At 51.7% G+C, this 24,304-nt stretch overlaps 2 protein-coding genes across 2 annotated transcripts in view; one reads left to right on the top strand and one right to left on the bottom strand.

Annotated features, from left to right (window-relative positions):
* The window catches only part of VWCE (von Willebrand factor C and EGF domains), a 37,860-nt gene extending 32,923 nt beyond the window's left edge, over nt 1-4,937 (top strand). Inside the window, exons 17-20 of the mRNA XM_074401556.1 lie at nt 1,170-1,260; nt 1,344-1,426; nt 1,802-1,892; nt 3,934-4,937. Coding sequence (XP_074257657.1) covers nt 1,170-1,260; nt 1,344-1,426; nt 1,802-1,892; nt 3,934-4,571 — 903 coding nt within the window. The 3' untranslated portion in view covers nt 4,572-4,937. The remainder of the gene's footprint in view (nt 1-1,169; nt 1,261-1,343; nt 1,427-1,801; nt 1,893-3,933) is intronic.
* Nucleotides 4,938-13,331: 8,394 nt separating this feature from the next.
* On the bottom strand, nt 13,332-23,441 carry LOC101046858 (pepsin A). Its single transcript, XM_003920194.4, has 9 exons — nt 23,389-23,441; nt 22,886-23,048; nt 20,123-20,240; nt 18,723-18,841; nt 17,882-18,081; nt 16,994-17,110; nt 15,178-15,322; nt 14,977-15,075; nt 13,332-13,882 (listed from the first exon to the last, which is right to left on the bottom strand). Exons 1-9 carry the CDS (start codon nt 23,439-23,441, stop codon nt 13,733-13,735), a joined length of 1,164 nt encoding a protein of 387 aa, XP_003920243.2. The 3' UTR covers nt 13,332-13,732.
* Between the last annotated feature and the right edge of the window lie 863 nt (nt 23,442-24,304).

The raw sequence follows: 24,304 nt of genomic DNA, 5'->3' as shown, positions 1-24,304 counted from the left end.
TATTTATTTATTTATTTATTTATTTATTTATTTATTTATTGAGACGGAGTTTCGCTCTTGTTACCCAGGCTGGAGTGCAATGGTGTGATCTTGGCTCACCGCAACCTCCGCCTCCTGGGTTCAGGCAATTCTCCTGCCTCAGCCTCCTGAGTAGCTGGGATTACAGGCACGCGCCACCATGCCCAGCTAATGTTTTGTATTTTTAGTAGAGACGGGGTTTCACCATGTTGACCAGGTTGGTCTCGATCTCTCGACCTTGTGATCCACCCGCCTCAGCCTCCCAAAGTGCTGGGATTACAGGCTTGAGCCACCGCGCCCGGCTTTATTTTATTTTTGAGGCAGAGTCTCGTTTTGTCGCCCAGGCTGGAGTGCAGTGGCACAGTCTTGGGTCACTGCAATCTCCCCCTCCCAGGTTCCAGCGAATTCTCCTGCTTCAGCCTCCTGAGTAGCTGGGATTACAGGTGCATGCCACTATGCCCGGCTAATTTTTGTACTTTTAGTAGAGTCGGAGTTTTGACATGTTGGCCAGGTTGGTTTCAAATTCCTGACCTCAGGTGATCCACCTGCCTCAGCCTCCCAAAATGCTGGAATTACAGGTTTAAGCCAGCGCTCCCGGCAAAGACATCCTTAATGCTTATCCTGCTGACATTCTGAATGCGGGATCGTGCTGCTTTGCTGGTGTGAGTGCAGATGCGACATTCCTTTGGTGATCAGTGAGCCTCAGCAGAGTACATACGTGGCAAGGGACACGGTCTGCAGAGAGATTGAGAAACTCGGGGTAAACAGCCCTGTGCTTGTCAACAACAGCCCTGTGCTACTGACCCTGAGCGACTCACTGCACATAGGCCCCAGTTCTCAGCCTTGGGCTTTGGGGAACTTTGACCTCTGGATCTCTCATCTTTCCCGGGCAGTCCATGCAACAGGCACCCGTTAACAGATGCCCTCCGTGGACAGGGCCATGGTCTTACCTTTGCAGGACTTGAATTCTAGTGGGAAGATGGACCCCAACAGAGAAAATGCCCCCCACCCTGCCCCACTGCCCCACCATGGACTCCTCCCACAATGTGGATCGTTCTGATGGGCACTCAGTGGCTATAGGAGCAGTGCCTTCCTGAGTGTCTCATCCGCTGCCCTGAACCAAGGGCCTGTGCGTTTTCTGTGTCCTGCAGCTGGGCTCAGTGGCCTGTTCCCCCGTGGACTGCCCCATCACCTGTACCTACCCTTTCCACCCTGATGGGGAGTGCTGCCCCGTGTGCCGAGGTGAGTGGGACCTGCCGCCCCACGTGCGAGGCTCCTGGCCAGGCCGTGGCTCTCAGGAGCCCCTGTCTCCTCTGCCTCCACAGACTGCAACTACGAGGGCAGGAAGGTGGCGAACGGCCAGGTGTTCACCTTGGATGATGAGCCCTGTACCCGGTGCACATGCCAGGTAAGCTGGGCCTGGGAACTCAGAAGCAGACTGGCCAGAGGGCGGCCTGCCTTTCATCCCTTGGCAGAACATGGGGCCCCTTTGCCAGCATAAGTCCATTCTCCTTCCCTTCTTCACCTTTAATTAGCTGCCAGAATACCTTTGGTTTTGACCATCTCTTCTCTCCCTGGAAGTCCAGAGGGAGAAGCGGTTTTCCTAAGAGGGTCCGGCCACAGTTAGCTTTACCTGTTCTCCAGGCGAGGGCTCAGGCACTGCAGCCTCTGTTCTGGGATATTTCCGTGGGTCTTGCTGCTGGTGCCAGAGGCCCTCGAGGGTACTGCCCTGGGCAGGCAAGATGCTCTGGGCTTCCTCATGGGGGTCCTTCTGCTTTCCCAGCTGGGAGAGGTGAGCTGCGAGAAGATTCCCTGCCAGCGGGCCTGTACAGACCCTGCTCTGCTCCCTGGGGAATGTTGCTCTTCCTGCCCAGGTAAGTGGATCTCTGGGTCCTGGAGTTTCCTGCCATCTTCTTCCATTTTGCTCTTCTTCCCAGATACATGGAACTTGTAAAGGGCTGGATGTGAGGAAGCCAGGCTCCGAGAGGCAACGTGGCTTGCTCAAGGTTGCATGGCTGTGCCGTGGCCTGCTGACCCTCGTCCCGTGCTCACCATGCCACACACCATGATGTCTGTTTCTTTGCACTACCTTTTTCATCTTTATCTCCTTTCTTTCTTTTTTCTTTTTTTAGATGGAGTCTTACTCTGTTCCCCAGGCTGGAGTGCAGTGGCGTGAGCTCGGCTCACTGCAACCTGTGCCTCCCTGGTTCAAGCAATTCTCCTGCCTCAGCCTCCTGAGTAGCTGGGACTACAGGCGCACGCCACCATGCCCAGCTAATTTTTGTATTTTTAGTAGAGACAGGGTTTTACCATGTTGGCCAGGCTGGCTTTGAACTCCTGACCTCATGATCTGCCCGCCTCAGCCTCCCAAAGTGCTGGGATTTCAGGTGAAAGCCACCGCGCCCGGCTTTTATCTTTATCTCCTTTCTTAATCTCTTCCTCTGCTTTCTTCTTTATTTTGAATTACAACGTGGGAACTATGTCCGTTTTGCAGAAGAGTAAATCGCTAATACGTGATTTACTGAGCACCCACTGCGTGTCGGGACACCTCATGTGTCTACATCCCAGCAGTATCCTGTCATCCCCCTGTGCCAGGCGAGGACACTGAGGCACAGAGAGGTGAAGTGATGTGCTCAAGATCACATAGCTGATTGGTGGTAGAGCCGGGACTTCAGCCTAGCGTCGATGCTTTTAGATAGGACACTGGATTGATTCCCAAGAATTGGCGAACACTGCACTTCAGCCTGGGCCACAGAGAGACACTGTCTCTAAACAAAACAAAACAAAATACAACACAACACATACTCCTCATGTCTAACTGAGATTTTGTAGCCATTCCCCTCGGCCCCGCTAGCCTCCGTAGCCGTGATGCTACTCTGCATCTTTGGGTTCAGCCTTTTTAGATTCCACATCAAACGGAGATCATGTAGCTGTCTTTGTGTGTCTGGCTTATTTCGCTTAGCATAATGATGTCCTCCAATTTCATCCATGTTACAAATGACAGAATTTCCTTTTTTTTTTTTTTTTTTTTGAGGCGTCTCTCTCACTCTGGGTTCAAGCTATTCTCGTGCCTCAGCCTCCCAAGTAGCTGGGACTACAGGCAAGCGCCACCACACCCAGCTAATTTTTTTTGTGTTTTTAGTAGAGACGGGATTTTACCATGTTGGCCAGGCTGGTCTTGAACTCCTGACCTTAGATGATCTGTCCACCTCGGCCTCTCAAAGTGCTGGGATTACAGGCGTGAGCCACCGTGCCCGGCCTAAAATGTGTTTTTGATTGACAAGTTTATTGGGATGTGACCCCATCATAAGTCGAGGGGCATCTGTGTTTGCTTTCCCCTTATTACTGAGTCTTTATGATGTGCCAAGCCCTAGCCTGAGAATTAAAAAAAAAATTCTTCAAAGAAACTATTTTTTAGAACAGTCTGAGGCTCATGGAAAATTGAGCAGAAAGTACAGAGAGTTCCCATATACCTCAGACTCCACACATCACAGTGTCACCCACCGTTAGCACCCCACACCAGCCTGATATGTTTGTTATAATCGGTGATCCTACACTGATACTGACATGTCGTTGACATCCAAAGTCTATAGTTCACCTTGAGGTTTAGGCTGAGACTCTCCATGCACCCTTTCATTCACACTCAGTCCTGACTGCTGTGCCCATTTTACAGATGAGGAAACAGAGGCCCAGGGGAGTTGCATGCCTTAGGTGAGGTCACACAGCTAACTGCCTCCCTCTGTTCATTGCTCCTTCAGTCTTCTCTTCCTAGAGGCAGGAGCTGGCCGGTCCTCACCAGGTGTGCTGGGGCCCCTCTGAAGACAGAGCTTGGGTGTCCCCAGAGTACCTTGTCCCAGAGTACCTCAGCCACTGGAGAGAACCGCCATGCATCTTGTTTCGCTCTCCTCTCTCTAGATTCCCTGTCTCCTCTGGAAGAAAAGCAGGGGCTCTCCCCTCACAGAAAGGTGGCATTCGGCAAAGCTGCTCGGAGCGTGCCTGGAGACGCTGAGGCCCCTGCCAGCTGCAGCTCCTGCCCTGGGCCCCCGACAGCATCTCCCTCCAGGCCGGCGCTCCATCTCCTCCGGCTCCTTTTAAGAACCAACTTGTCAAAAACACAGACTTTACCTAGAAGCTCGGCAGGAGCTTATGCTCCACTCTCACCCCCATTGGGGCCGTCGGGCATGTTCCCAGGGGACCCTGGGGCCTCCCCTCGATTCTCACCAGGGCCTCTGACCTCTCCAGGAGCCCCTACTCTACCTCTAGCCTCCCCAGGGGCTCCTCAGCTACCTGCGGTGACTCCAGAGCGCTCCTTTGCAGCCTCTGGGGCCCAGACAGCCTCTGGGCGGCCTCCTCTGCCTGCCACCCTCCTAACGGAAGCTTCAGCACTTTCCATGATGGCCCCTGGCCCCTCAAAGACCCGCCTCACCCTCATTAGGCCTCACACACTTTCTCCCACCGCCTCTAGACTCTCTGCAGCCCTTGCAGCCACCACCTGCCCCGGCCCCCAGCACCCCCCGGTGGGGGCCTCTCAGGGGGAAGAGTCCACCGTGTAGGCAGGTCACTGTGTCTGGGAGACTCTGGAGAGCGGACACTGCCCATGGCCCGGGGAGGGTGCAGGGCGGCTCCAAGGGTGAACCTGGTGGGGATGCCTGGGCTCCCTCCTGCAGGGGTCCTGGTGAGGATGGGAGGCCCCCAAGCCTGGATGTGACCTTGTTCCCAAGGAGTGTTTGGAATGTGCTGTAAGAATGGAGGAAGTGGCAGCATCCTCCGTGGACCTCGTGGCTGGCTCATCTTTTGAGAAGGGTCGGGGCTGCCAAGTTCTCCTGGAGGAAGAGTTGCGTCCGGCTGGGACACTCACTGGGACCGTGCGCCAGGTGTTTGTCTCCCTGAGGTTTCCTGATTAAAGGTTGTCTCTGTTTTCCCCAGGCTGCGCTGCCCGTTCACTGCTTACCTGTGGGGAGGTGGGAAACCGGACCCCAAGCCCACAGGCGCCTTGACCCCACTGCTGGGGAGAAAAGCTGGCACCACATTGGGACTGGGTTGGGGAAGGGTCTCCCGTAAGCACTTGGTTGCCTTTTACATTGGGAGACTTCTTTTTGTTTTTTTCCCCAAGATCATGATTTTATTTTATTTTTTTTTATTTTTACTTGAAGTTCGGGGGTACAGGTGCAGGTTTGTTATCTAGTTAAACTCATGTCGCAGGGGTCTGTTGTACAGATTATTCCATCACCCAGGGATTCAGCTTAGTACCCATTAGTTATTTTTCCTGAGTCTCCCTCTACCCCTCCCCCACCCTTCCATATACCTCAGTGTGTGCTGTTCACCTCTGTGCGCCCACGTGTTCTCATCATTTAGCTCCCCTTATAAATGCGGTATTTGGTTTTCTCTTTGGGAGTTACTTTGCTAAGGATAATGGCCTCCAGCTGTATTCATGTCCCTGCAAAGGACATGGTCTCATTCTTTTTTGTGGCTGTGTAGTATGTACACCATGGAATACCATGCAGACACTGGCGGCTTCGACAGTGAAAAGGGAAAAGCTGATGGAGAGGACGTGCTCCTGGGAAGGAAGCTCTGAGATGCAATGGCAGGCCAGCTGTTTCTTTTTGAGATGGAGTTTCCCTCTTATTGCCGAGGCTGGAGTGCAATGACAAGGTCTCGGCTTACTGCAACCTCCGCCTCCCGGGTTCAAACAGTTCTCCTGCCTCAGTCTCCTGAGTAGCTGGGATTACAGGTGCCCACCACCATGCCAGGCTAATTTTTTGTATTTTTAGTAGAGACAGGGGTTCATCATGTTGGCCAGGCTGGTCTCAAACTCCTGATCTCAGGTGATCCACCCTCCTCGGCCTTCCAATGTCCTGGGATTATAGGCATGAGGCACTGCACCCGGCCTCTGCTCCCTTATTTGAAAAATGGGGGTAATAACAGGTCTACCTTTTGGAGTTGTGACAATGACATGTGATAATGCCTCTGTAAGTCTCAGTGGTTTGTGCTTGTGGCCCTGTGGCCCCTAAGCTTGCTACAGCCCACCCAGCTTCATGCTGCCACGTGGGACCTGATTTCAGAATGGAAGTGTAGAGCGCTCATTGCCCCCCCACGCTGCAACTTTTCAAACAAGTCCATGTCAAAATGGTAGTAGCTAGAAATCAGTATCAATTTCCTCATTACTATTCCTTTACTCAATAAGTTAGCATGCAATTTAAGTTTAATTCCCCCCACCTGTGCCTGCAAATAGGCCTCAGGTCAATGAAGTTCATTTTTTTTTTGAGACGGAGTTTCACTCTTGTTACCCAGGCTGGAGTGCAATGGCGCTTTCTCGGCTCACTGCAACCTCCGCCTCCTGGGTTCAGGCAATTCTCCTGCTTCAGCCTCCCGAGTAGCTGGGTTACAGGTACGCGCCACCATGCCCAGCTAATTTTTTGTATTTTTAGTCGAGACGGGTTTCACCATGTTGACCAGGATGGTCTCGATCTCTTGACCTCGTGATCCACCTGCCTCGGCCTCCCAAAGTGCTGGGGTTACAGGCTTGAGCCACCGTGCTCGGCCTAATGAAGTTCATTTTGAATGTTAAACAAAGGAGGCCGGGCGTAGTGATTCATGCCTGTAAGCCCAGCACATTGGGAGGCCGAGGCAGGAGGATCATGAGGTCAGGAGTTCAAGACCAGCTGGACCAATATGGTGAAACCCCATCTCTACTAAAAACACAAAAATTAGCTGGGCATGGTGGCACATGCCTATAGTCCCAGCTACTCGGGAGGCTGAGGCAGGAGAATTGCTTGAACACAGAAGTTGGAGGTTGCAGTGAGCCAGAATCGCACCTTGCACTCCAACCTGGCTGATAGAGTGAGACTCTGTCTCGAAAAAAAAAAAAAAAAAAAAAGAGCCGGGCACAGTGGATCACCCCTGTAATCACAGTACTTTGGAGAGCTGAGGCAGGCAGATTGCTTTGCGCTCAGCAGTTTGAGACCAGCCTAGGCAACATGGCGAAAGCCCATCCCTACAAAAAATACAAAAATTAGCCAGGCAGGGTGGTGCATGCCTACCGTCCCAGCTACTAGGGAGGCTGAGGCTGAAGAATGGCTTGAGCCCAGGAAGCAGAGGTTGCAGTGAGCTGAGATTGCACCACTGCACTACAGCCTGGGTAACCAAACAAGACCCTGTCTCAAAAAAAAAAAAAAAGAAAGAAAAAAGGAGACATTTTACCCAAGTTTTTTCAAGTATAAAAACATGCTTAACTGGACCGTTTCCCGCCCAGTATTACAGCTGAGAAGCAGAGGCTCGGAGATGTTAGGAGAGTGTTCTCAGGCTGCACAGATTATGACAGCAGAATGTGAGGAGAGCCTCATTCTTCCGACTCCCAGTCCAGGTGTTTTTCCTTTGCTTCACATCTTACTTGATGAGGTTCTCCTGCTGGAGTTTGGAGAGACAGCTGATGGCCCACAGTTTAGGACGGGACCCTATGAATACTATTGTAGTTTGGGTTCCTGCTAAAGCAGACCAATAGATGGTATTTGGGTGAGAGCCAAGAAAGAGCAATCAAGGGGTGCTGATGAGCCAGTTACAGCTATGGGCAATTGGCATTTCGTCCTTCTAGGGACCCTCTGGGAGATTGTGGAGGCCATGCCTTGCCTCAGGATTGTCCCCCCGAGGTGGGAAGTTGCCCTGGTAGTTGTCCCCAACTTTCTGTTTATTTATTTATTTGAGATGGAGTCTTGCTCTGTCACCAGCCTTGAGTGTAGTGGCACGATCTCAGCTCACTGCAATCTCTGCCTCCGGGGTTCAAGCAATTCTCCTGCCTCAGCCTCCTGAGCAGCTGGGATTACAGGTGCGTGCCACCACGCCCAGCTAATTGTTGTATTTTTAGTAGAGACAGGGTTTCACTCTGTTGGTTAGGCTGGTCTGAAACTCTTGACCTTGTGATCCTCCCGCCTCAGCCTCCCAATGTGCTGAGATTACAGGCATGAGCCACCTCGCCCAGTGTCTCCCAACTTTTAACTCTCACGTGTCGAAACTTGTCCTGGGCTCTTGGCTCTCTAGCACACCCAGCCGGCCTTGTCCGAGGACTGAGCCTGCTTTTCTGTTTGTCCCCAGGCATCTGAAGTCTCCTGAGGCAGAGGTGCAGGAGCCATCGGTGGAGGGCTGGGCCAGGGCTCTCACTGGCCCATGTAAGAACGTGTTCTGCTCATGATAAACCACTGTACACCAGGAGGCTGGAGTCCGCCTGAAGCCCCCAGCGGTGTGTGCAGTGCCTTTAATGGGATGAGCTGCTCTGAACTCTCTGGAGCCTGGGCTCCCACAAGCAAGCGGGTGTTTGTTCCTGGATGGAGACACCCTGCATTTTCCCTGAGCTAGGATTCTACTTTTAGGCTTCTGAGAAACAGAACAGAACGGGAGTGGGTGTGTTGGAAGCCCATTCTATGGCCTTAGTTTCCCTTGCACCTGGGGGCTTCCCAAAGGGCAGAATGGTCAGACCTGTTTCAAGAGACTCGATTTTGAAGGTTATTAGATGCATGGCCTGAAGGCAGGCCACAGTAGGTTTCTAAGTAGGACACACTTTCAGAGGCTCAAAATTGCTGTAATTCGCTTACTTTGAATGTACTAAGTCCATGTCACCAAAAATAAAAATATGGGCTGGGCTCGGTGGCTCATGCCTGTAATCCCAACACTTTGGGAGGCCAAAGCAGGGAGGATTGCTTGAGGTCAGGAGTTTGAGGCCAGCCTGGGTAACATAGTCAGACCCTGCCTCTGCAAAACATAAAAATTAAAAAATTAGTTGGGGCCGGGCATGGTGGCTCACACATGTAATCCTAGCACTTTGGGATGCCGAGGCGGGCAGATCACCTGAGGTCAGAAGTTCGAGACCAGCTTGGCCAATAAGATGAAACCCCTCTCGGGCCGGGCGCGGTGGCTCAAGCCTGTAATCCCAGCACTTTGGGAGGCCGAGGCGGGTGGATCAAAAGGTCGAGAGATCGAGACCATCCTGGTCAACATGGTGAAACCCCGTCTCTACTAAAAATACAAAAAATTAGCTGGGCATGGTGGCGCATGCCTGTAATCCCAGCTACTCAGGAGGCTGAGGCAGGAGAATTGCCTGAACCCAGGAGGCGGAGGTTGCGGTGAGCCGAGATCGTGCCATTGCACTCCAGCCTGGGTAACAAGAGCGAAACTCCGTCTCAAAAAAAAAAAAAAAAAAAAAAAAGATGAAACCCCTCTCTACTAAAAACACAAAAATTAGCAGGGTGTGGTGGCACACACCTGTAATCCCAGCACTTTGGGAGGCTGAGGCAGGAGAATTGCTTGAATTTGGGAGGCGGAGGTTGCAGTGAGCTGAGATTGCAGGATTATACTCCAGCCTGTGCAACAGAGTGAGACTTTGTCTCAAAAAAAACATTTCGTTGAGCTGATGATGTGCACCTGTAGTCCTGGCTACCTGGGAGGCTGAGATGGGAGGATCCCTTGAACCCAGGAGTTCAAGGCTGCAGTGAGCTGTGATTGTGCCACTGCACTCCCTCCTGGGTGACAGAGTGAGACCCTACCTCTCCCCCCGACACAAGTAAAATTGTACTCAGTGAGGAATTCTACCCCATTCCCCTATTCTCTTCATGGTTGCTGGTACTTGAGTGTCCTTCCTGAATTCCTTTATTCATATGCAGGAAATCTTTTTATTTTCCTTCTTTAGAATCTATAGATAGCATAGTCTAGACCCTGTCCTGCAACAGTTTTTTTTAACTTACCCTCTTTTTAACATCTTTCTGAGGCCAGGCACAGTGGCTCATGCCTGTAATCCCAGAACTTTGGGAGGCCGAGGCGGATGGATCACGAGGTGAGGAGTTCGAGACCAGCCTGACCAACATGGTGAAACCCTGTCTCTATTAAAAATACAAAAATTAGCCGGTGTGGTGGCAGGCACCTGTAATCCCAGCTACTCAAGAGGCTGAGGCAGGAGAATTGCTTGAACCTAGGAGGTAGAGGTTGCAGTGAGCTGAGATCATGCCATTGCACTCCAGCCTGGTGACAGAACAAGACTCCATTAAAAAAAAAGAAAAGAAAAGAAAAAAAATCTTTCCACTTTAGCACCGTTGTGGATGGACTTTTGGGTCATTTCAAATCTTGCTTTTTCACATGATGCTACAAAGAATCATGTCCTTACATCGTTTTGCACGTGTACAAGTGTATCTTTAAGGTAAATTCCCAGAAGTGAAATTACTGAGCCAAAAGGCGTATGTATTATTTTTTTTTTTTTTCCAGAGAGAGTTTCACTCTTGTTGCCCTGGCTGGAGGGCCATGGCATGATCTTGGCTCACCGCAATCTCCGCCTCCCAGGTTCAAGTGATTCTGCTGCCTCAGCCTCCCGAGTAGCTGGGATTACAGACATGCGCCACCATACTGGGCTAATTTTGTATTTTTAGTAGAGACGGGGTTTTACTCTGTTGCCCAGGCTGGTCTCAAACTTCTGACTTTAGGTGATCCTCCTGCCTCAGCCTCCCAAAGTGCTGGGATTACAGGGATGAGCCACTGTGCCCGGCCAGCGTATGCATTTGTAGTTTTGATAGATGCAGCCACATCACGTTCCTTAGGGGTGGTGCCCATTTACACTTCACCAGCAAAGTGTGAATGATCACTGGGGACAGGTGAAGACGAATGAAGCAGGAAAGCTGTGAGATTAAAATAACACTCCTGCACGAATGTGGGTGAAAAGAATGGAAGGAGCTGTGCGTACCCCCGCAAGGACCTTAGAGAAACATGTATGAATCAGAGGCCTGAGACTGCAGAAAAGGATTGTGAGTTTATCTTCTGTGATGCAGCCAAGTGGAGAGGATCCAAACACATATGTTGGTCAAATGATCTCTCTGATGAGGAGCCTCTTTAGATTCTGGCTGGGTTCAGGAATCCCAGGGTGGGAAGGGAAGTAGTGCTGGGAGAGAGGCTGAGCTGCAGCTGCTGGGGTTGAGATGGGGGAGGAAGGAAGGAAGGATGGGGCCAGGTGAGGAGAACAGATAGGATCCAGGAAGACCTGCTTGTCTCTCCAGAGCCTAGCACACTGCCCAGCTTCAAAGTAGGTACATGGGAAATATCAGAAAAACAAATCCAGCAGAGGAGCCAGGACAGGGTGAAATTCCTTCCCAGAAACTTGAGAAATCCACCTGCTTATCCCGTGACAAAGTACGACAAGGAGAGAATGCTGGTGGGGTGGGAGCTGACCTGCCCGCTGTCGCACATGTGGCCTCGTCAAACCGTATCTGCGCTCTCATACTCTCCTCCTGTGTCAGTTTTCTTTTAAAAAGTCATCTCTAATCACTCATTCAGCAAGTATTAACTGAGCACCTACTACGTGCCAAGCCCTGCTTTTGCTCAGGCTTCAACTGTAAACAAAACAATCACTGTCCCTGCCCTTGTGAATCGTAAACACTTAAATGCATGGTTACAGGTAGTGCCAAGTGCCATGAGGGAAAGGGGCCCAGGCTCTATGAGAGAGCGGTTAGGGAGGGCTTGATCGCTTTTACCGGGAAGTTACTTTATTTATTTATTCATTTTGAGATGGAGTTTTGCTCTTACTGCCCAGGCTGGAGTGCAATGCCACGATCTCAGCTCACATGCAATCTCTGCCTCCCGGGTTCAAGCGATTCTCCTGCCTCAGCCTCCCAAGTAGCTGAGATTACAGGGGCCCACCACCACACCCAGCTAATTCTTTGTATTTATTTATTTATTTTTTAGTAGGTTCGGGGTTTCACCATGTTGGCCAGGCCAGTCTTGAACTCCTGACCTCAGGTAATCTGCCACCTCGGCCTCCCAAAGTGCTGGGATTACAGGTGTGAGCCACTGCACCCAGCTGGGAAGTGACATTTAAGCCAAGTCTGCAGATGCCAGGTGTTAGCAAGTCAAGAAAGAGGGAAAAGCAACCCAGGCAAAAGGAACAGCACGCGCAAAGTCTGGAGGTGGGAAAGCGCTTGGGCTACTGTGTCCCTGGGAGGCTAGTGTCGGGGGAGCTCGGGGTAATGGGATCAGAGTGAAGCAGGGAAGGTTCGGAGGGAAAGGAGCACACAGGACCTGGAAGCTATGCCAAAGATTTGCTGTTTCATTCCAAGGGCAATGGCAAGAAGGCATTAAGAGTTTTAAACAAGGGAGGGATGAGATGAAATGTGTGTGTCATAAAGATTATGCAGCTATGGAAAGTGGGCTTGGGAGCGTGAGAGTGACCCTGGGGAGTCCCAGGGCACTGGGCGTTGGAGCTTACCCCCGCCCTTCCGAGAGCGCAGCTTTACCCTCTGGGCCTGTGTCTTCAGCAGATGGCCTGGGTCGGCTGTCACCAGAAGCAGGAGCTATGGGAATTTTCCCAGCATGCATGCTGAGGAGCCCAGGGCTGTAATAGATTTACTAACAAGAGAGAGTCTGAGATCAAGCTCTGCTGAGTTAAAATGAAACAGATCACTTTGCAGCAGGACTTCTCAGAGCCTTTGATTGGGAACTGTAGCTGGTGAACCCTGAGGAAGGCTCTAGAACGTACCATGTTCTATACTTATTGTGAAACCGTGTTTTCCATTGAATATTTTGCTACCAAGCCCACTCTTGAGAAACTGCTCCATTTCCGCTTTGCCTTTCTGGGGCATATATGCTAATGAACATGCTTAATTCTCTGTCTCACAACCTCTGTTCAGGGAAGTAGAACACCATCCTCTTTAGTTACTGATGGGGAAACTGACAGGTTCGGTGTCTTGTGCCTGGGATCTTGGGGAGAAGAACTTTAGTCTCGGTCAGCCAGCGAATCACAAGGGCATCCTGGAAGATTGTGGGACGTCAGCCTCTTCCTCTCGTCCTGTCCATGTCTTGGCGACAACACTGCCTTGTCCTGTCTGCTTAGGGACATCACCATCAGTGGCCACCTCTCCTGACTCTCCTGATCACTTTCCTTTCCTCATGATCTCTATTTTTTTTTTTTTTTTTTTTTTTTGAGATGGAGTCTCGCTCTGTCGCCCAAGCTGGAGTGCAATGGCATGATCTCGGCTCACTGCAACTTCTGCCTTCTGAGTTTAAGTGATTCTCCTGCCTCAGCCTCCTGAGTAGCTGGGACTACAGGTGTGTGCCACCATGCCCAGCTGTTTTTTTTTTGTATTTTTAGTAGAGACAGGGTTTCACCATGTTAGCCAGGCTGGTCTCGATCTCCTGACTTCTTGATCTACTCGCCTCAGCCTCCCAAAGTGCTGAGATTACAAGGAGCCACTGTGCCTGGCTTTTTTTTTTTTTTTTTTTTTAGATGGAGTCTCTCTGTCACCCAGGCTGGAGTACAATGCACAGTCTCAGCTCCCAGTGTCCCTTCTATGAGAAGACAATGAGCCCAGCATATTTGGCCCCCAGGTCTTTTTATGATGCTTCCAGCACAACCCCCTGACCTCCCTCTGTCTTCCTGACTCTATCATGAAGGGTCCGCTACTGGGGTTGCTGTGTTGGGTGCCATCCAAGTGGATGTGGTCATTTTGATCCCTGCCCTGGTGTGCTAACCTCCGTGATGTGAAAGAAAAAGACCAGCAAAGAGAAGCAGCTCCAAAAACCTGTTTCAGGAGGTTATGTTTTTATTCTACGTTATTGGTAGGACAGGGAACAGGGCCAAGACCTCCGCATTCCCCTGGGAAGGACAGTCAGGAGAATTAATTATATACATCTAAAGTGGGCACAGGACGGAGGCCAGATCTTCCTGGGAAGTGGCTGGAAAGACTTAAGCTTAAGCCACGGGAGCCAGGCCGACCTGATTGTTCGCCCTGTCGAAGACGGCAAAGTACTGGCGGATGAAGACATCACCCAGGATCCAAAGCTCTCCGTAGGCGGTGGGGATGTTCATGCCCTGGAAGCCGCTGGTGCAGCTCTGCTCGTTCTGGAGAACAGGAGAATAAAAGTGGAGCTGGGACACGGATGCAGCAGTGCCAGGCGCTGGATGATAAACATCCAGGGCACCCTGGGCCAGCTGCAAGGTACGTGCAAGGAGGAGCTTCCTGGCTCAGTGTCCAGGGACTCAGCTGTCCTTGGCCTGGAGTCCGTCTGTAGAAGCTGTTCACAGCACGATTGCTTTCCACGGATTACTGGGCATCATATGGTGTTTCTGGCAGGCACTCAGACCCTGACATCCTCAGAGTTAAGGGGCTTGGGGAGAATTCAGCTGCCAGGAAGGAGTTTGAAAACCCTGCCGACACAGCCTTTTCTCATTATTGTTCTGATCCCATCCGGGGCAATTGGGATGAGGCTTTATCCCTTTTGCCTCACCAGGTCACTGGGCTACAACCTTGGCTGCATATCAGAATCACCTGGGGAGCTCTGAACCCCGGCAGCTCCCACCCCATGGCTCAGCCTCACCCTCTCCAAATGTGATCAGAATCACCGGGGGGCCCAGGACTCAGTGCTTCTTGTTGAATCACATCAATTCACTGGCAAAATTAGTTTTCCACCTGACTTATAATAATAGACGGCAAGGAGTTTTCGTGTGGTTCGTATAGCTAAAGATCTGCTCCTTGGTAGAGACGGTAGGAGTGTCAGAAGCCCCGGCCTACGGAAATTAGGCTTTCCACTTGCCCAACCCTTGCTGTCTCTGATGTGATCAGTTTCACTTGGTTAACCCAAGCTCGCACTGAGGGCGGGGAAAGCTGCCGTCTCTACTTTTTAGATGAGAAAACCGAGGCTTGCTCAGAATCAGTGGGGTAGTAATTCAGACCCAGGACTTGGACCCAGGGGTCCAAATCTTTTCACTCCAATAACCTTTGCTTCACTTGTTCCCTTAGGGGGCTGTATCCAAACTCTTATTCCTGCATTTGTTTTTAATATATTCTTTTTCTCTGGAGGTGTCTAGGGCAGGTGTTAGTCTGCCTCTGCCTCTTGAGTTCAGCTCGTGGAAGTGCATTTTCCCTCTGCAGAGGGGGGATTCTGTGGCCACATTCTGTGTGGGCCCCTCTAGTGGGTGGTCCAGAGCCCCCTCACCTGCAGGATGTAGGCACTGGCTGGCACAGGGTACTGGATGCCATTGATGGTGAAGACGATGTCAGGCAGGCTGCTGATGGCTGAGCAGCTGATCACCATCTGGAAAGAGGGAGGGTGTGAAAAGTTAGAAGGGTTTCCGTCCCTTCTGCCTGGCACACCCACTACTTGAGTGTAGAACAGAGCAGTTGGGGCTGGGCTCACCTCGCCATTTGAGTTCTCACTGGCTCCGATGTAGCTCTGGATGTTGGCAATGGGGCTGGTTGGGCCAGACAGCAGAGAGGTGCCAGTGTCGACAATGGCTTGGCAGCCCTCAGCGCAGGCGATGGCCTCTCCATTCATGGTGATGCTGAGGGCAAGATGCACGTGAAGGCCCCTGAACCCTCAGGGGTACGTCTCCCCAAGGAGGAACCAGGTGACCCCAGACGTTCCTTCCCGACCCAGCCATTGGCCAATACGGGAAATTTCTGTTCCTCTCATTCATGCACTCATTCATCCTGCATCCATTTACCCAACGAATACTTCCCAAGTGCCTACTCTGTGCCAGACATGGGAAATGAAAAGCTAAACAAGACGCCTCACAGTTCCAGGCTGCAGGGAGCGCCCAGCCTAGCTGGCAAGATGAGTTATGTCGGCAGAAGGGCAGGATGATGAGCCAGGCAGGCAGCAGGGAACAGAAACAGGGTCCAGGGTGAGAGGCGATGGAGGGGAGCAGCCAGGAGAGCAGACACCCAGGGTTTCCAGGCAGGCGAAGAGAGGTGGACATCACGGGCAGAGGGGACAGCATTTGGGGAGGGACGGAGACCAGAGGGCTGGGGCAGGAGTTGGAGGAACCGATTGTGGGAAGTAGAAAAGTTCCTCTTCAAAGTTTCCTTTCTTGTATAAGAAACATTCACAAGTGTTAGAAATAATAGTTTGTTTTAAACACTTTGCCTTTTTGCTAGAAGCCCTATCCTATGTAGCCATTAGACGTGCTTACGGGCATGTAGTACATTCTATGTCCTTGTACTTCAATCAAGATATCTGTGCTGGACGTGCTCACAGGCATGTCCCAGCTCACCCTATGCCTCTTCCTTATTTGGACTTCCTTGTTTTTTGCTCTGCATTGCTTTTACCTGCTTAGAAAAGTTTCAAGTTATTAGCCAATTGGGTTTTAGCTTAGATTTTGAGGTCTGGCTCCAGCCAATGGAGATCGGACACAGCAGTTAACCCCAAATGCATGAGAAATAAATACGTCTGCTTTCCTTTCTTGTACTCCCATGGCAAGATTGCTAGCCAGAGTAGCCTTTCTGCAGGAAGTAAAAAGAATTGTTTTGCTGAGAGATCCTTTGTCCCAGTACTAATTTTTCTTCGCAGCATCAAAAAGAAAAATTTCACACGTAACAGGTGAAATTCTAGCATGGCTGGGCAGACATGAGGTGACCAATGTGTCCTGGTTTGCCTGGGATGGTCCCAGTTTTAGTAATGAAAGTCTTTGTCCCAGGAAATTGTTCGCTCTTGGGAAAACCCACACAACTGGCTAGCGAGCTGGGGCAGGAACAGCGCAGAAATGAGGCTGCCGGGGGATGGGGGAGGCCCTGAAGGGCAGGGTGGAACGAAATGACCACACACTTTCTTAGCCATTTTGCCCTCCTTCTAGATTGAAGGTGGCATTTTTCCTCAAGTGGGAGGAGCATGTGTTGGTTCACAGGCTCCTTAAATTGTGAGCTGTGTGGATGGGAGGGTCCCCCAGCTCTCCCCAGGGACGCTGGTGAGTTGTCCTGCCTCTGTGACTACGAGGACAGTGGCTGTCTCACCCTTGCAGAGTGTCGGTTTCCCAGACAGCCCTTTCCTCCTCCTCCAGGGGGGTGTCTTTCTAGGGGTCTCCCTGGCTTGGCCAACTTCTACCTTCCCCCTGGAGTGGGTACCCCTGTACCAGCTGTTTCTGGGGGGGATTCTGGGAATCTGGTTAGCTATGAATCAATAAGGAGATGGGACTTGGGGCCCAGGCCTCGAAGCTGCCCGTCCATGGTGGTCTCACCTGTCCACGGTGATCTGCCAGTAACCCTCGGCAGAAAGAGGCACCCAGTTCAGACTTCCGGTGTAGTAAGAGGAGTCGATGCCACCGAACATCACCACGCTGCCGCTCTGGTCATTGCTATGGAAAGTGAGGGGAGGAGATATGAATTCTTTTGTTTGTTCATTTGTCTCAACATGTGCTGTTGCATCCTCAGAGTTACCCTTGATTGGGCACTTGCTAGGGCTGTGCTGGGGTGTGACAAACGTGGTTTCATTTCCTCTTAGGCCAGGGTCCATGCAGTGGGCACTGTCACTGTCATTTCCACTTACCAGGAGGACACTGAGCCAGAGAGAGGTGAGGTCACCTGCCCAAGATCACACAGCTGAGGAGTGGTGGAACTAAGTTTGGAAGAACGCAGATCTCCTGGGTTCCAAAGTGTGTGGTTTCCACCATGGTGCTCACTCTAGTTGCCATGGGGACCCCCGGGAAGTGAATACGTGTGACAGTGTCGGTTCTTAAGGACTTGATGGTGAAGATCACTGGTTCTTGGCTGGGAGCAGTTTTGCCCCCAGGGGAATGTCTACAGACATTTTGGATTGTCATGACTGGGTAGTGGTAGGGGATGCTACTGTCATCAAATGGGTAAAGGCTGGGGATGCCACCAAACATCCTCAATGCATGAGACAGGCGGCAAGGTCTTCCACTGGTCTGAAATGTTAATAGCACCCAGATTGAGAAACTCCGAGCTAGCTGAAGAGATACAATGGCCCCACATGAAGTATTTTTTTCTTTTTTTTGAGACAGAGTCTCGCTTTGTCACCAGGCTGGAGTACAGTGGTGCAATTTGGGCCGGAACACTGTGACCTCTGGAGGGGGAGGTGGGAGGAGGCCCCTCTCTATCCAACTTACGCGCTCAGGTAGACAGCGAAGAGGTCCTGGGAAACCAGGCCCTGGTTCCAAATGTTGTCAAAGACGGGTGTGGCCCCGGAGGAGGAAATGCTGGGGTAGGCCAGCCCCAGGATGCCGTCGAAGGGAGAGTAATACAGGAAGGAGCCGGGCTCAGTCTCGCTCAGGCCGAAGATCTGATTGGTGTCAGCGATGCCTCCAACCTGAGTGGGGGAACCGAGATGGTGGTCACCATCAGCTCATGTTCACTGAACTCTGAGTGCCACCCTCGGGCCCAGAGCCACCCTGGTTCAGCTCGTGCAGGACTTGGCTTCCGGGATATCAGGCTGGAAGGAGGGGAGAGGGACTGTCTCCTGGAATGCTTGTTCCTCCGCTGGAGGTAACCGTGGCAGCTGATCTCCAGATGGCCACAGTCTGCGCCTCGGTGTGAGATTTTGCTGGAGAACCTGATGGTCACTGTGTGTTTGTGTTTCTGATGAGCAAATGCAAAGCAGACTCCAGGCAAATCAAGGCCTTTGATTCCTGCCGTGCTCCAAAAGTAGCAGAGAGGGCTTGCGGAGATTTCCTGACTTGGGAGGGCTGCAGGTCAGGGGGAGAAGGTGCTAGCAGAGAACTGAGCACCCCTCCATAACATTCTGCTTGGGTGGCTTCTGGCTCCAGGCACCCCACTCCTTTACTCACTGCCACCCCAGCTAGCAATGTCTGCTACTTCTCGGCTGCTTCTCCCCCACCGTGACCCCCCCGCATCAGGTTACTTTTGTGATCACCGAGACTCATCTTGCTGGAATAAGCTTCTGTGGGGGTGTCTGACAGTGGGATGCAGCGGCAGCCTGCGGGTGCCCACCTGGACAGTGTCGTATCCGAGGATGCCTGTCATGCTGCCGGTGCCGTAGGCGATGGAGACTGTCTGGCTGGTGGCCTGGTAGGTGGAGGACTCCTGAGGGTTGAAGCGGTTGTGGTTGGCTGCAAGGGCAAGAGTGATTATCAGTCTCCGAGAGCTGGGTGAGGGTCATGGCAGGGACGTCTTCCTGAGATGGGTGCCCTGGCCCTGGGAGGGGCTCCAGAGGGGAGCACTGACCTTTTCTCTACACTCCTGGAGCCCAAGAAACCCCAGCTTCTGTCCTGTCTTGTTGAACTGCTGGAACTATTCACTGATGGTAGGTCCCAGCCAATCCCAAGGGCCTCCGGGGGACCCCCCAGGCCAACATTGAACGGAGCAGGCCCATGGCTGCCAGTGATCAGCACCTTCACCCCCCATCCCCTGGCCAATGCTCCCGTTATGATGTAGATGATGCCATAGGCACCTCCTCTTAATTAAAACTCCTGTTAAAACACTAGAATAGGAAGGAAGCTGCAACACACATTGTTCTTGACTTCTAAAGACAAACTGTTTCATTAGCAAACCAACAATTTTTTTTTTTTTTTTTTTTTTTGAGATGCAGTTTCACTCTTGTTGCCCAGGCTGGAGTGCAATGGTATGATCTTGGCTCACCACAACCTCCACCTCCCCGGCTCAAGTGATTCTCCTGCCTCATCCTCCCAGGTAGCTGGGATTACAGGCATTCGCCACCACGCCTGGCTAATTTTGTATTTTTAGTAGAGACAGGGTTTCTCCATGTTGGTTAGGCTGATCTTGAACTCCCAACCTCAGGCAACCTGCCCGTCTCATCCTCCCAAAGTGCTGGGATTACACTATACCTAGCCAAATTCTTTTTTTTTTTTTTTTTTTTAAATGGATGAGAGTTTCTCTGTTCCCCAGGCTGGTCTCCAACGCCTAGCCTCGCCTCCTTATCACCAGGACAACTGGCCTGAGCCACCGCAGCTCTAGTTTTTTTTTTTTTTTTTAATGAACTCAGTGTCCACCTCTAGCGCATCCTAGCCAGGATTTGGAGCCATTTTGTCACATTGGACTCTTTCCTGGTGGGCTATTCTGTGGTCCTTTGGCCCTGTCTTGCTTTGGGCCCCCCATATGGCCTCTCCCAGGCGGTGGTTATTCAGGAGAGCTTCCCTCTGTCCTCAGACTGTGAAGTCCTTGACTGCAGGGATCATATCACTCATCTCTTGTCCCCCTGGAGCACCAGAGCCTGCCCAGTGCTCGGCACGTAGCAGGTGCTCAATAAATGCCTGTGAGTGGCTCCAGCAGGCTTGAGGTGGGAGCTGTTAGAAGCCCGTGGGTGTCCAGGGTTCCCCAGGTTCAGCTGGTGCTGGGGAGCAAGGGCGGCACAGGGCGGGCTGGGCACTTACTGCAGGCAGGACTGGAGCAGTAGACGGAGGGCACCCACAGGTTGGAGGAGCCGGTGTCAAAGATGACGGTGAATTCCTGGGCGGGGGTTCCGATGCCAATGGTGCCGAAGTACTCCATCTGCCGAGGCCAGGACAGCGCAGTTCACAGACCGAGGTCTCTGTCAGGCCTCCCTAGGGGCTGTCCCTGGGTCATCCCTTCAGTCCACCTCTCCACCTTTCCCTTCACAGTTCTTGTCTTTCTTTTCCTGGTCACTGCTTTCATCCTTCAAAACCCAGCCCTAGTGTCCCTTCCTCCTTGAAGTCTTCCCCGATTGCTCCCCCAATTTACCCTCTGCTTTCTCCTAAGCACCACAAGCACTTAACAATCTGCTGTTCCCTCTTCTGCCATTGTCTTGTCTGTCAAGTCTTCCCATCCTTAGAGCGCATGTTCTCAGAGGATGGGGGTGGAACCTTGTAGCACTGGGCAAGTGACAGCTTAAGCACTTGTGTCTTAAGTTGTTTATCAGAAGCTAAGCAAGCCACTTAAAGATGGAAACCCATTCAGATTTCTTTTTTTTTTTTTTTTTTTTTTTTTTTTTGAGACGGAGTTTCGCTCTTGTTACCCAGGCTGGAGTGCAATGGCGCGATGGCTCACCGCAACCTCCGCCTCCTGGGCTCAGGCAATTCTCCTGCCTCAGCCTCCTAAGTAGCTGGGATTAAAGGCATGCACCACCACGCCCAGCTAGTTTTTTTTGTATTTTTAGTAGAGACGGGGTTTCACCATGTTGACCAGGATGGTCTCGATCTCTCGACCTCGTGATCCACCCGCCTCGGCCTCCCAAAGTGCTGGGATTACAGGCTTGAGCCACCGCGCCCGGCCCCAGATTTCTTATTTCTACATCGAGATGTGTACAGCAGGTTGCAAGAAAGGGCACTGTCAATATATTTATTCGTTTTTTTTAGGCTGGAGTGCAATGGCATGATCTCAGCTTGCTGCAGCCTCTGCCTCCTGGGATCCAGCCATTCTCCTGCCTCAGCCTCCCAAGTAGCTGGGATTACAGGTGTGCACCATCACACCTGGCAAATTTTTGTATTTTTGGTAGAGACGGGGTTTCGCCATGTTGCCAGGCTGGTCCTGAACTCCTGACCTCAAGTGATCTGCCCGCCTTGGCCAACCAACCGGTATTTTTCTTCTTATCGGCAACATTTCCCCCCTTGCCAGCTCTGTTCCAGCCACACTAGTCTGCTTGCTGGTCTTTGGTGATGACCAGTCACTCCTGCCCCAGGGCCTTTGCACTGGCTATTCCTTGTGCTAGGAAAATGTTTATTCTAGATCTTTCCTTGGTTGGTCCCTTTTTTTTTTTTAAAGATCATTCATTCAGATCTCTAGTCAAATATCCCCTCTGCCAACAGGCCTTCCGTGACCACTTTATCTAAATTTGTCCCCTCCCTATCTTCATTTCCCCCATACTTCAATTAATTAATTAGTCATGGTCTTCATCATTACCTGAAATTATCTTACATGCTTGTTTATTTTTCACCCCTTTAGAATATAAGCTCTAGGAGCTTTGCTTATTCACAATCATTTTGGCAACTAGCATAGCCCCTGGCACGTAGAGAGGTGCCGGTAGTTGTGAAACATTTGTTAACTAAATACATGGACTAATTAAACCTTTTACTCAGGGCCTGCCAGACCCCATGCCAAGCACTCAAGAAAACACAATTGTGTGAATTCCTGGCAACAGCCTCTGATGGTAGATATTAGTGGTTCCGTTTTCTAGACCAAGAAACAGGCTCAGAGTATTTAAATGGCTTGCCCAAGGTTGCATGGCTTAGAGGCACTAGAACCCGCATCTGCACCGGGTCTGCTGGATGGCAGAGACCAAGCTCTGAACCACAGGCACCATGGCTTTGCACCCTTCACCCTGTGCCAGGCACAGAGGGGACATGCAATACCTGTGAGAGGGCGGGGTGTTTGCTATGGAGTCTCAAGTGATAAAGTCCGAGTGATCTTTCTGAAACTCAGATCTGATCTTGTCAACTCCTTGTTTAAGTGGCAGTTAGCATACAGCCTCTCTCTGTCCACCCCTCGGCTTCACCCCTCAGTTCCTCCCCTCGGCTCCTCGGGTCACAGGCTGCAGCTCCCTTCCTCCCTCCCTTTTGGCTCTCCTTCAAATGCACTGTGCTCCCGCCGGCTACAGGGTTTGTATGGCACAAGTGATCAGGCGATATGGAGTTCTCTCTTGTCCTCTTCTGCATGGCTCCAGGGAGGCTGCCCAAGTGGCAGACTCTCACGGTGTGACACCTTCACTCTGGAGTCCTCCTGCTCCCTGTTCTTTTCATGGTTTTGTGAGGCTCCTTGATGACTGTCTTTCTCTCCTAGGCTATGAGACCAATGACTGTGTTTCTCTCCTAGGCTGTGAGACCGATGACTGTGTTTCTCTCCTAGGCTGTGAGACTGATCACTCTCTGTTTCCTAGGCTGTGACTTTGCTCATTGCTGTTTCCCCCTGAGCCCAGCACAGGCTCTGACATATAAAAGGCACTCAGAAGAAGTGAACGTTGCATGAACGAGTGAGTGAATAAATGAATAGATGAATGAATGAGTCACAGCTCTGACCATGAGTTTTCTTGCCTGCTCTGGGTCACTGTCATCTAGGGAGCAGCCCCTGGGTCACTGCCTAGAGCCTCAGAGCCCTGGCCGGTCCTCTAAGACCCCTGGGACACCCTCTTTCCTGCTGGCCAAGTCCGCAGAGCTGGCCCCGCCGCTCGCCCACACACTCACATCCAGGTAGTTCACCAGGGGCTGGTTGGCTATCATGGTGGCGGCCCCCCCCTGGGGGAAGTACTTGCTGGCTGGGTTGAAGGTGTTCGTCTTCAGGAAGTCCTCCAGCAGGCCATGCTCGATCAGGTTCTTCCTCAAGGACTTCTTTCTGACAAGGGGGACCCTGTGGTTTGGAGGAGGAAGAAGAATTAGGCAACGATTCTGCTCAGTGGGTGCTGTGGCAGCCCCAGAAGGGAAGCCGGTCTAAGAGAGGAAGAAGGAAGGAAGAGAGAAGCTTCCATTTCTGCCCAATAACGCCAAGAAGTTAAGCTGACTAGGGGTGGAGCTGGGAACCACTAGTCTTAGCCACGTCTGCAGGATGGCCTCCCAAAGGGGCAGAGAGAGAGGCAGAAAGGGTGATGGAGACAGCCGAAGAGAGAGAGAAACAAGGGAAGAAGGAGACGGGAGGAAAGAAAGGTCACGTGGGAGGCAGCTGTCTTCATGCCCACGCCACCTGGACTCACTTGTAGATGCACTCAGAGAGCGCCACCAGACTGAGCAGCAGCAGCCACTTCATGGTTCTAGCCGGGTCCCAACTCGACGGAGAAGGCAAGACGGGAGGAATGTGCATGGCAGCAGCAGGAGCCACCCTTATATACAGCTCGGTCCCTGCCTTATCGGCCTGTCGCCCATTCCCCTGATCCCAGCCACAAAAGCTCCTGATAAGATTGTCGCTGCCCTAGCCACATTCTGAGACCATTCCAGCTGAGGTTTCCATTGTAAACTTGTGCCATGAGGGGTGCCATGGGCGTGGACCTGCAGAGAGAGAGAGAGGGAGAGAGAGAGAGAGAGAGAGAGGGAGAGAGAGAGAGAGAGAGAGAGAGAGAGAGAGAGAGAGAGAGAGAGGAGAAAGACCCCGAGGCTTATTTCTTTTCATTTTTTTGTTTGTTTCTGAGACGGAGTTTTGCTCTGTTGCCCAATCAGAGGCTTATTTCTTAAGAATGGAGAAGGGCCCACGTTGAAATTTACAAGCTGAGCATTTTGACAACGTCGGTTAAAAGTGCGTGTAACACAACGTGGGACAGATGTGAAGGAGCCCCACGTGGCCTGATTTGTCCCAGTGGGGCGCGCAGCTGGGGTTCTCAGAGACCAGCTCCCTGACTCAGGAATAGCTGGTACTGGTTGTGGTCACTGCTTATCCACAGCACACTGTGGGGTGGGTTGTTTGGACTCAGGACACAATTCCCCCAAGTAAGTGTCACTGTGTGGGGTTGTTGGGCATCTGACTAGCCTGTGGGACTTCGGGCTTGCTTTTTGTGGTAACTAGGCTGAGTCTGGGAAGAAGATGTGTGCAGTACATGTGGGAGGAGGGAGAGAGCACCGAAGAATGCTGCCTTCCCTTTCCTGGGGAGGCAAACTTCAGACACGCCAGGCGTGGCT

The sequence above is a fragment of the Saimiri boliviensis genome, chromosome 6, assembly GCF_048565385.1.
Source record: "Saimiri boliviensis isolate mSaiBol1 chromosome 6, mSaiBol1.pri, whole genome shotgun sequence".
NCBI classification, from domain to species: domain Eukaryota; kingdom Metazoa; phylum Chordata; class Mammalia; order Primates; family Cebidae; genus Saimiri; species Saimiri boliviensis.
This window is presented reverse-complemented; position numbering and strand designations above follow the sequence as displayed.

Bases quoted from the DNA above. Each gene is read 5' to 3' on its own strand.
- LOC101046858 (XM_003920194.4), bottom strand. From the start codon at position 23,441: ATGAAGTGGCTGCTGCTGCTCAGTCTGGTGGCGCTCTCTGAGTGCATC. The intron at 15,323-16,993 runs GTGAGACCACCA...TCTTGCCCTCAG, and splicing joins TGGCAGATCACCGTGGACAG to CATCACCATGAATGGAGAGG. The intron at 13,883-14,976 runs GTGAGGGGGCTC...CCTGTTCTCCAG, and splicing joins CCAGTGCCTACATCCTGCAG to AACGAGCAGAGCTGCACCAG.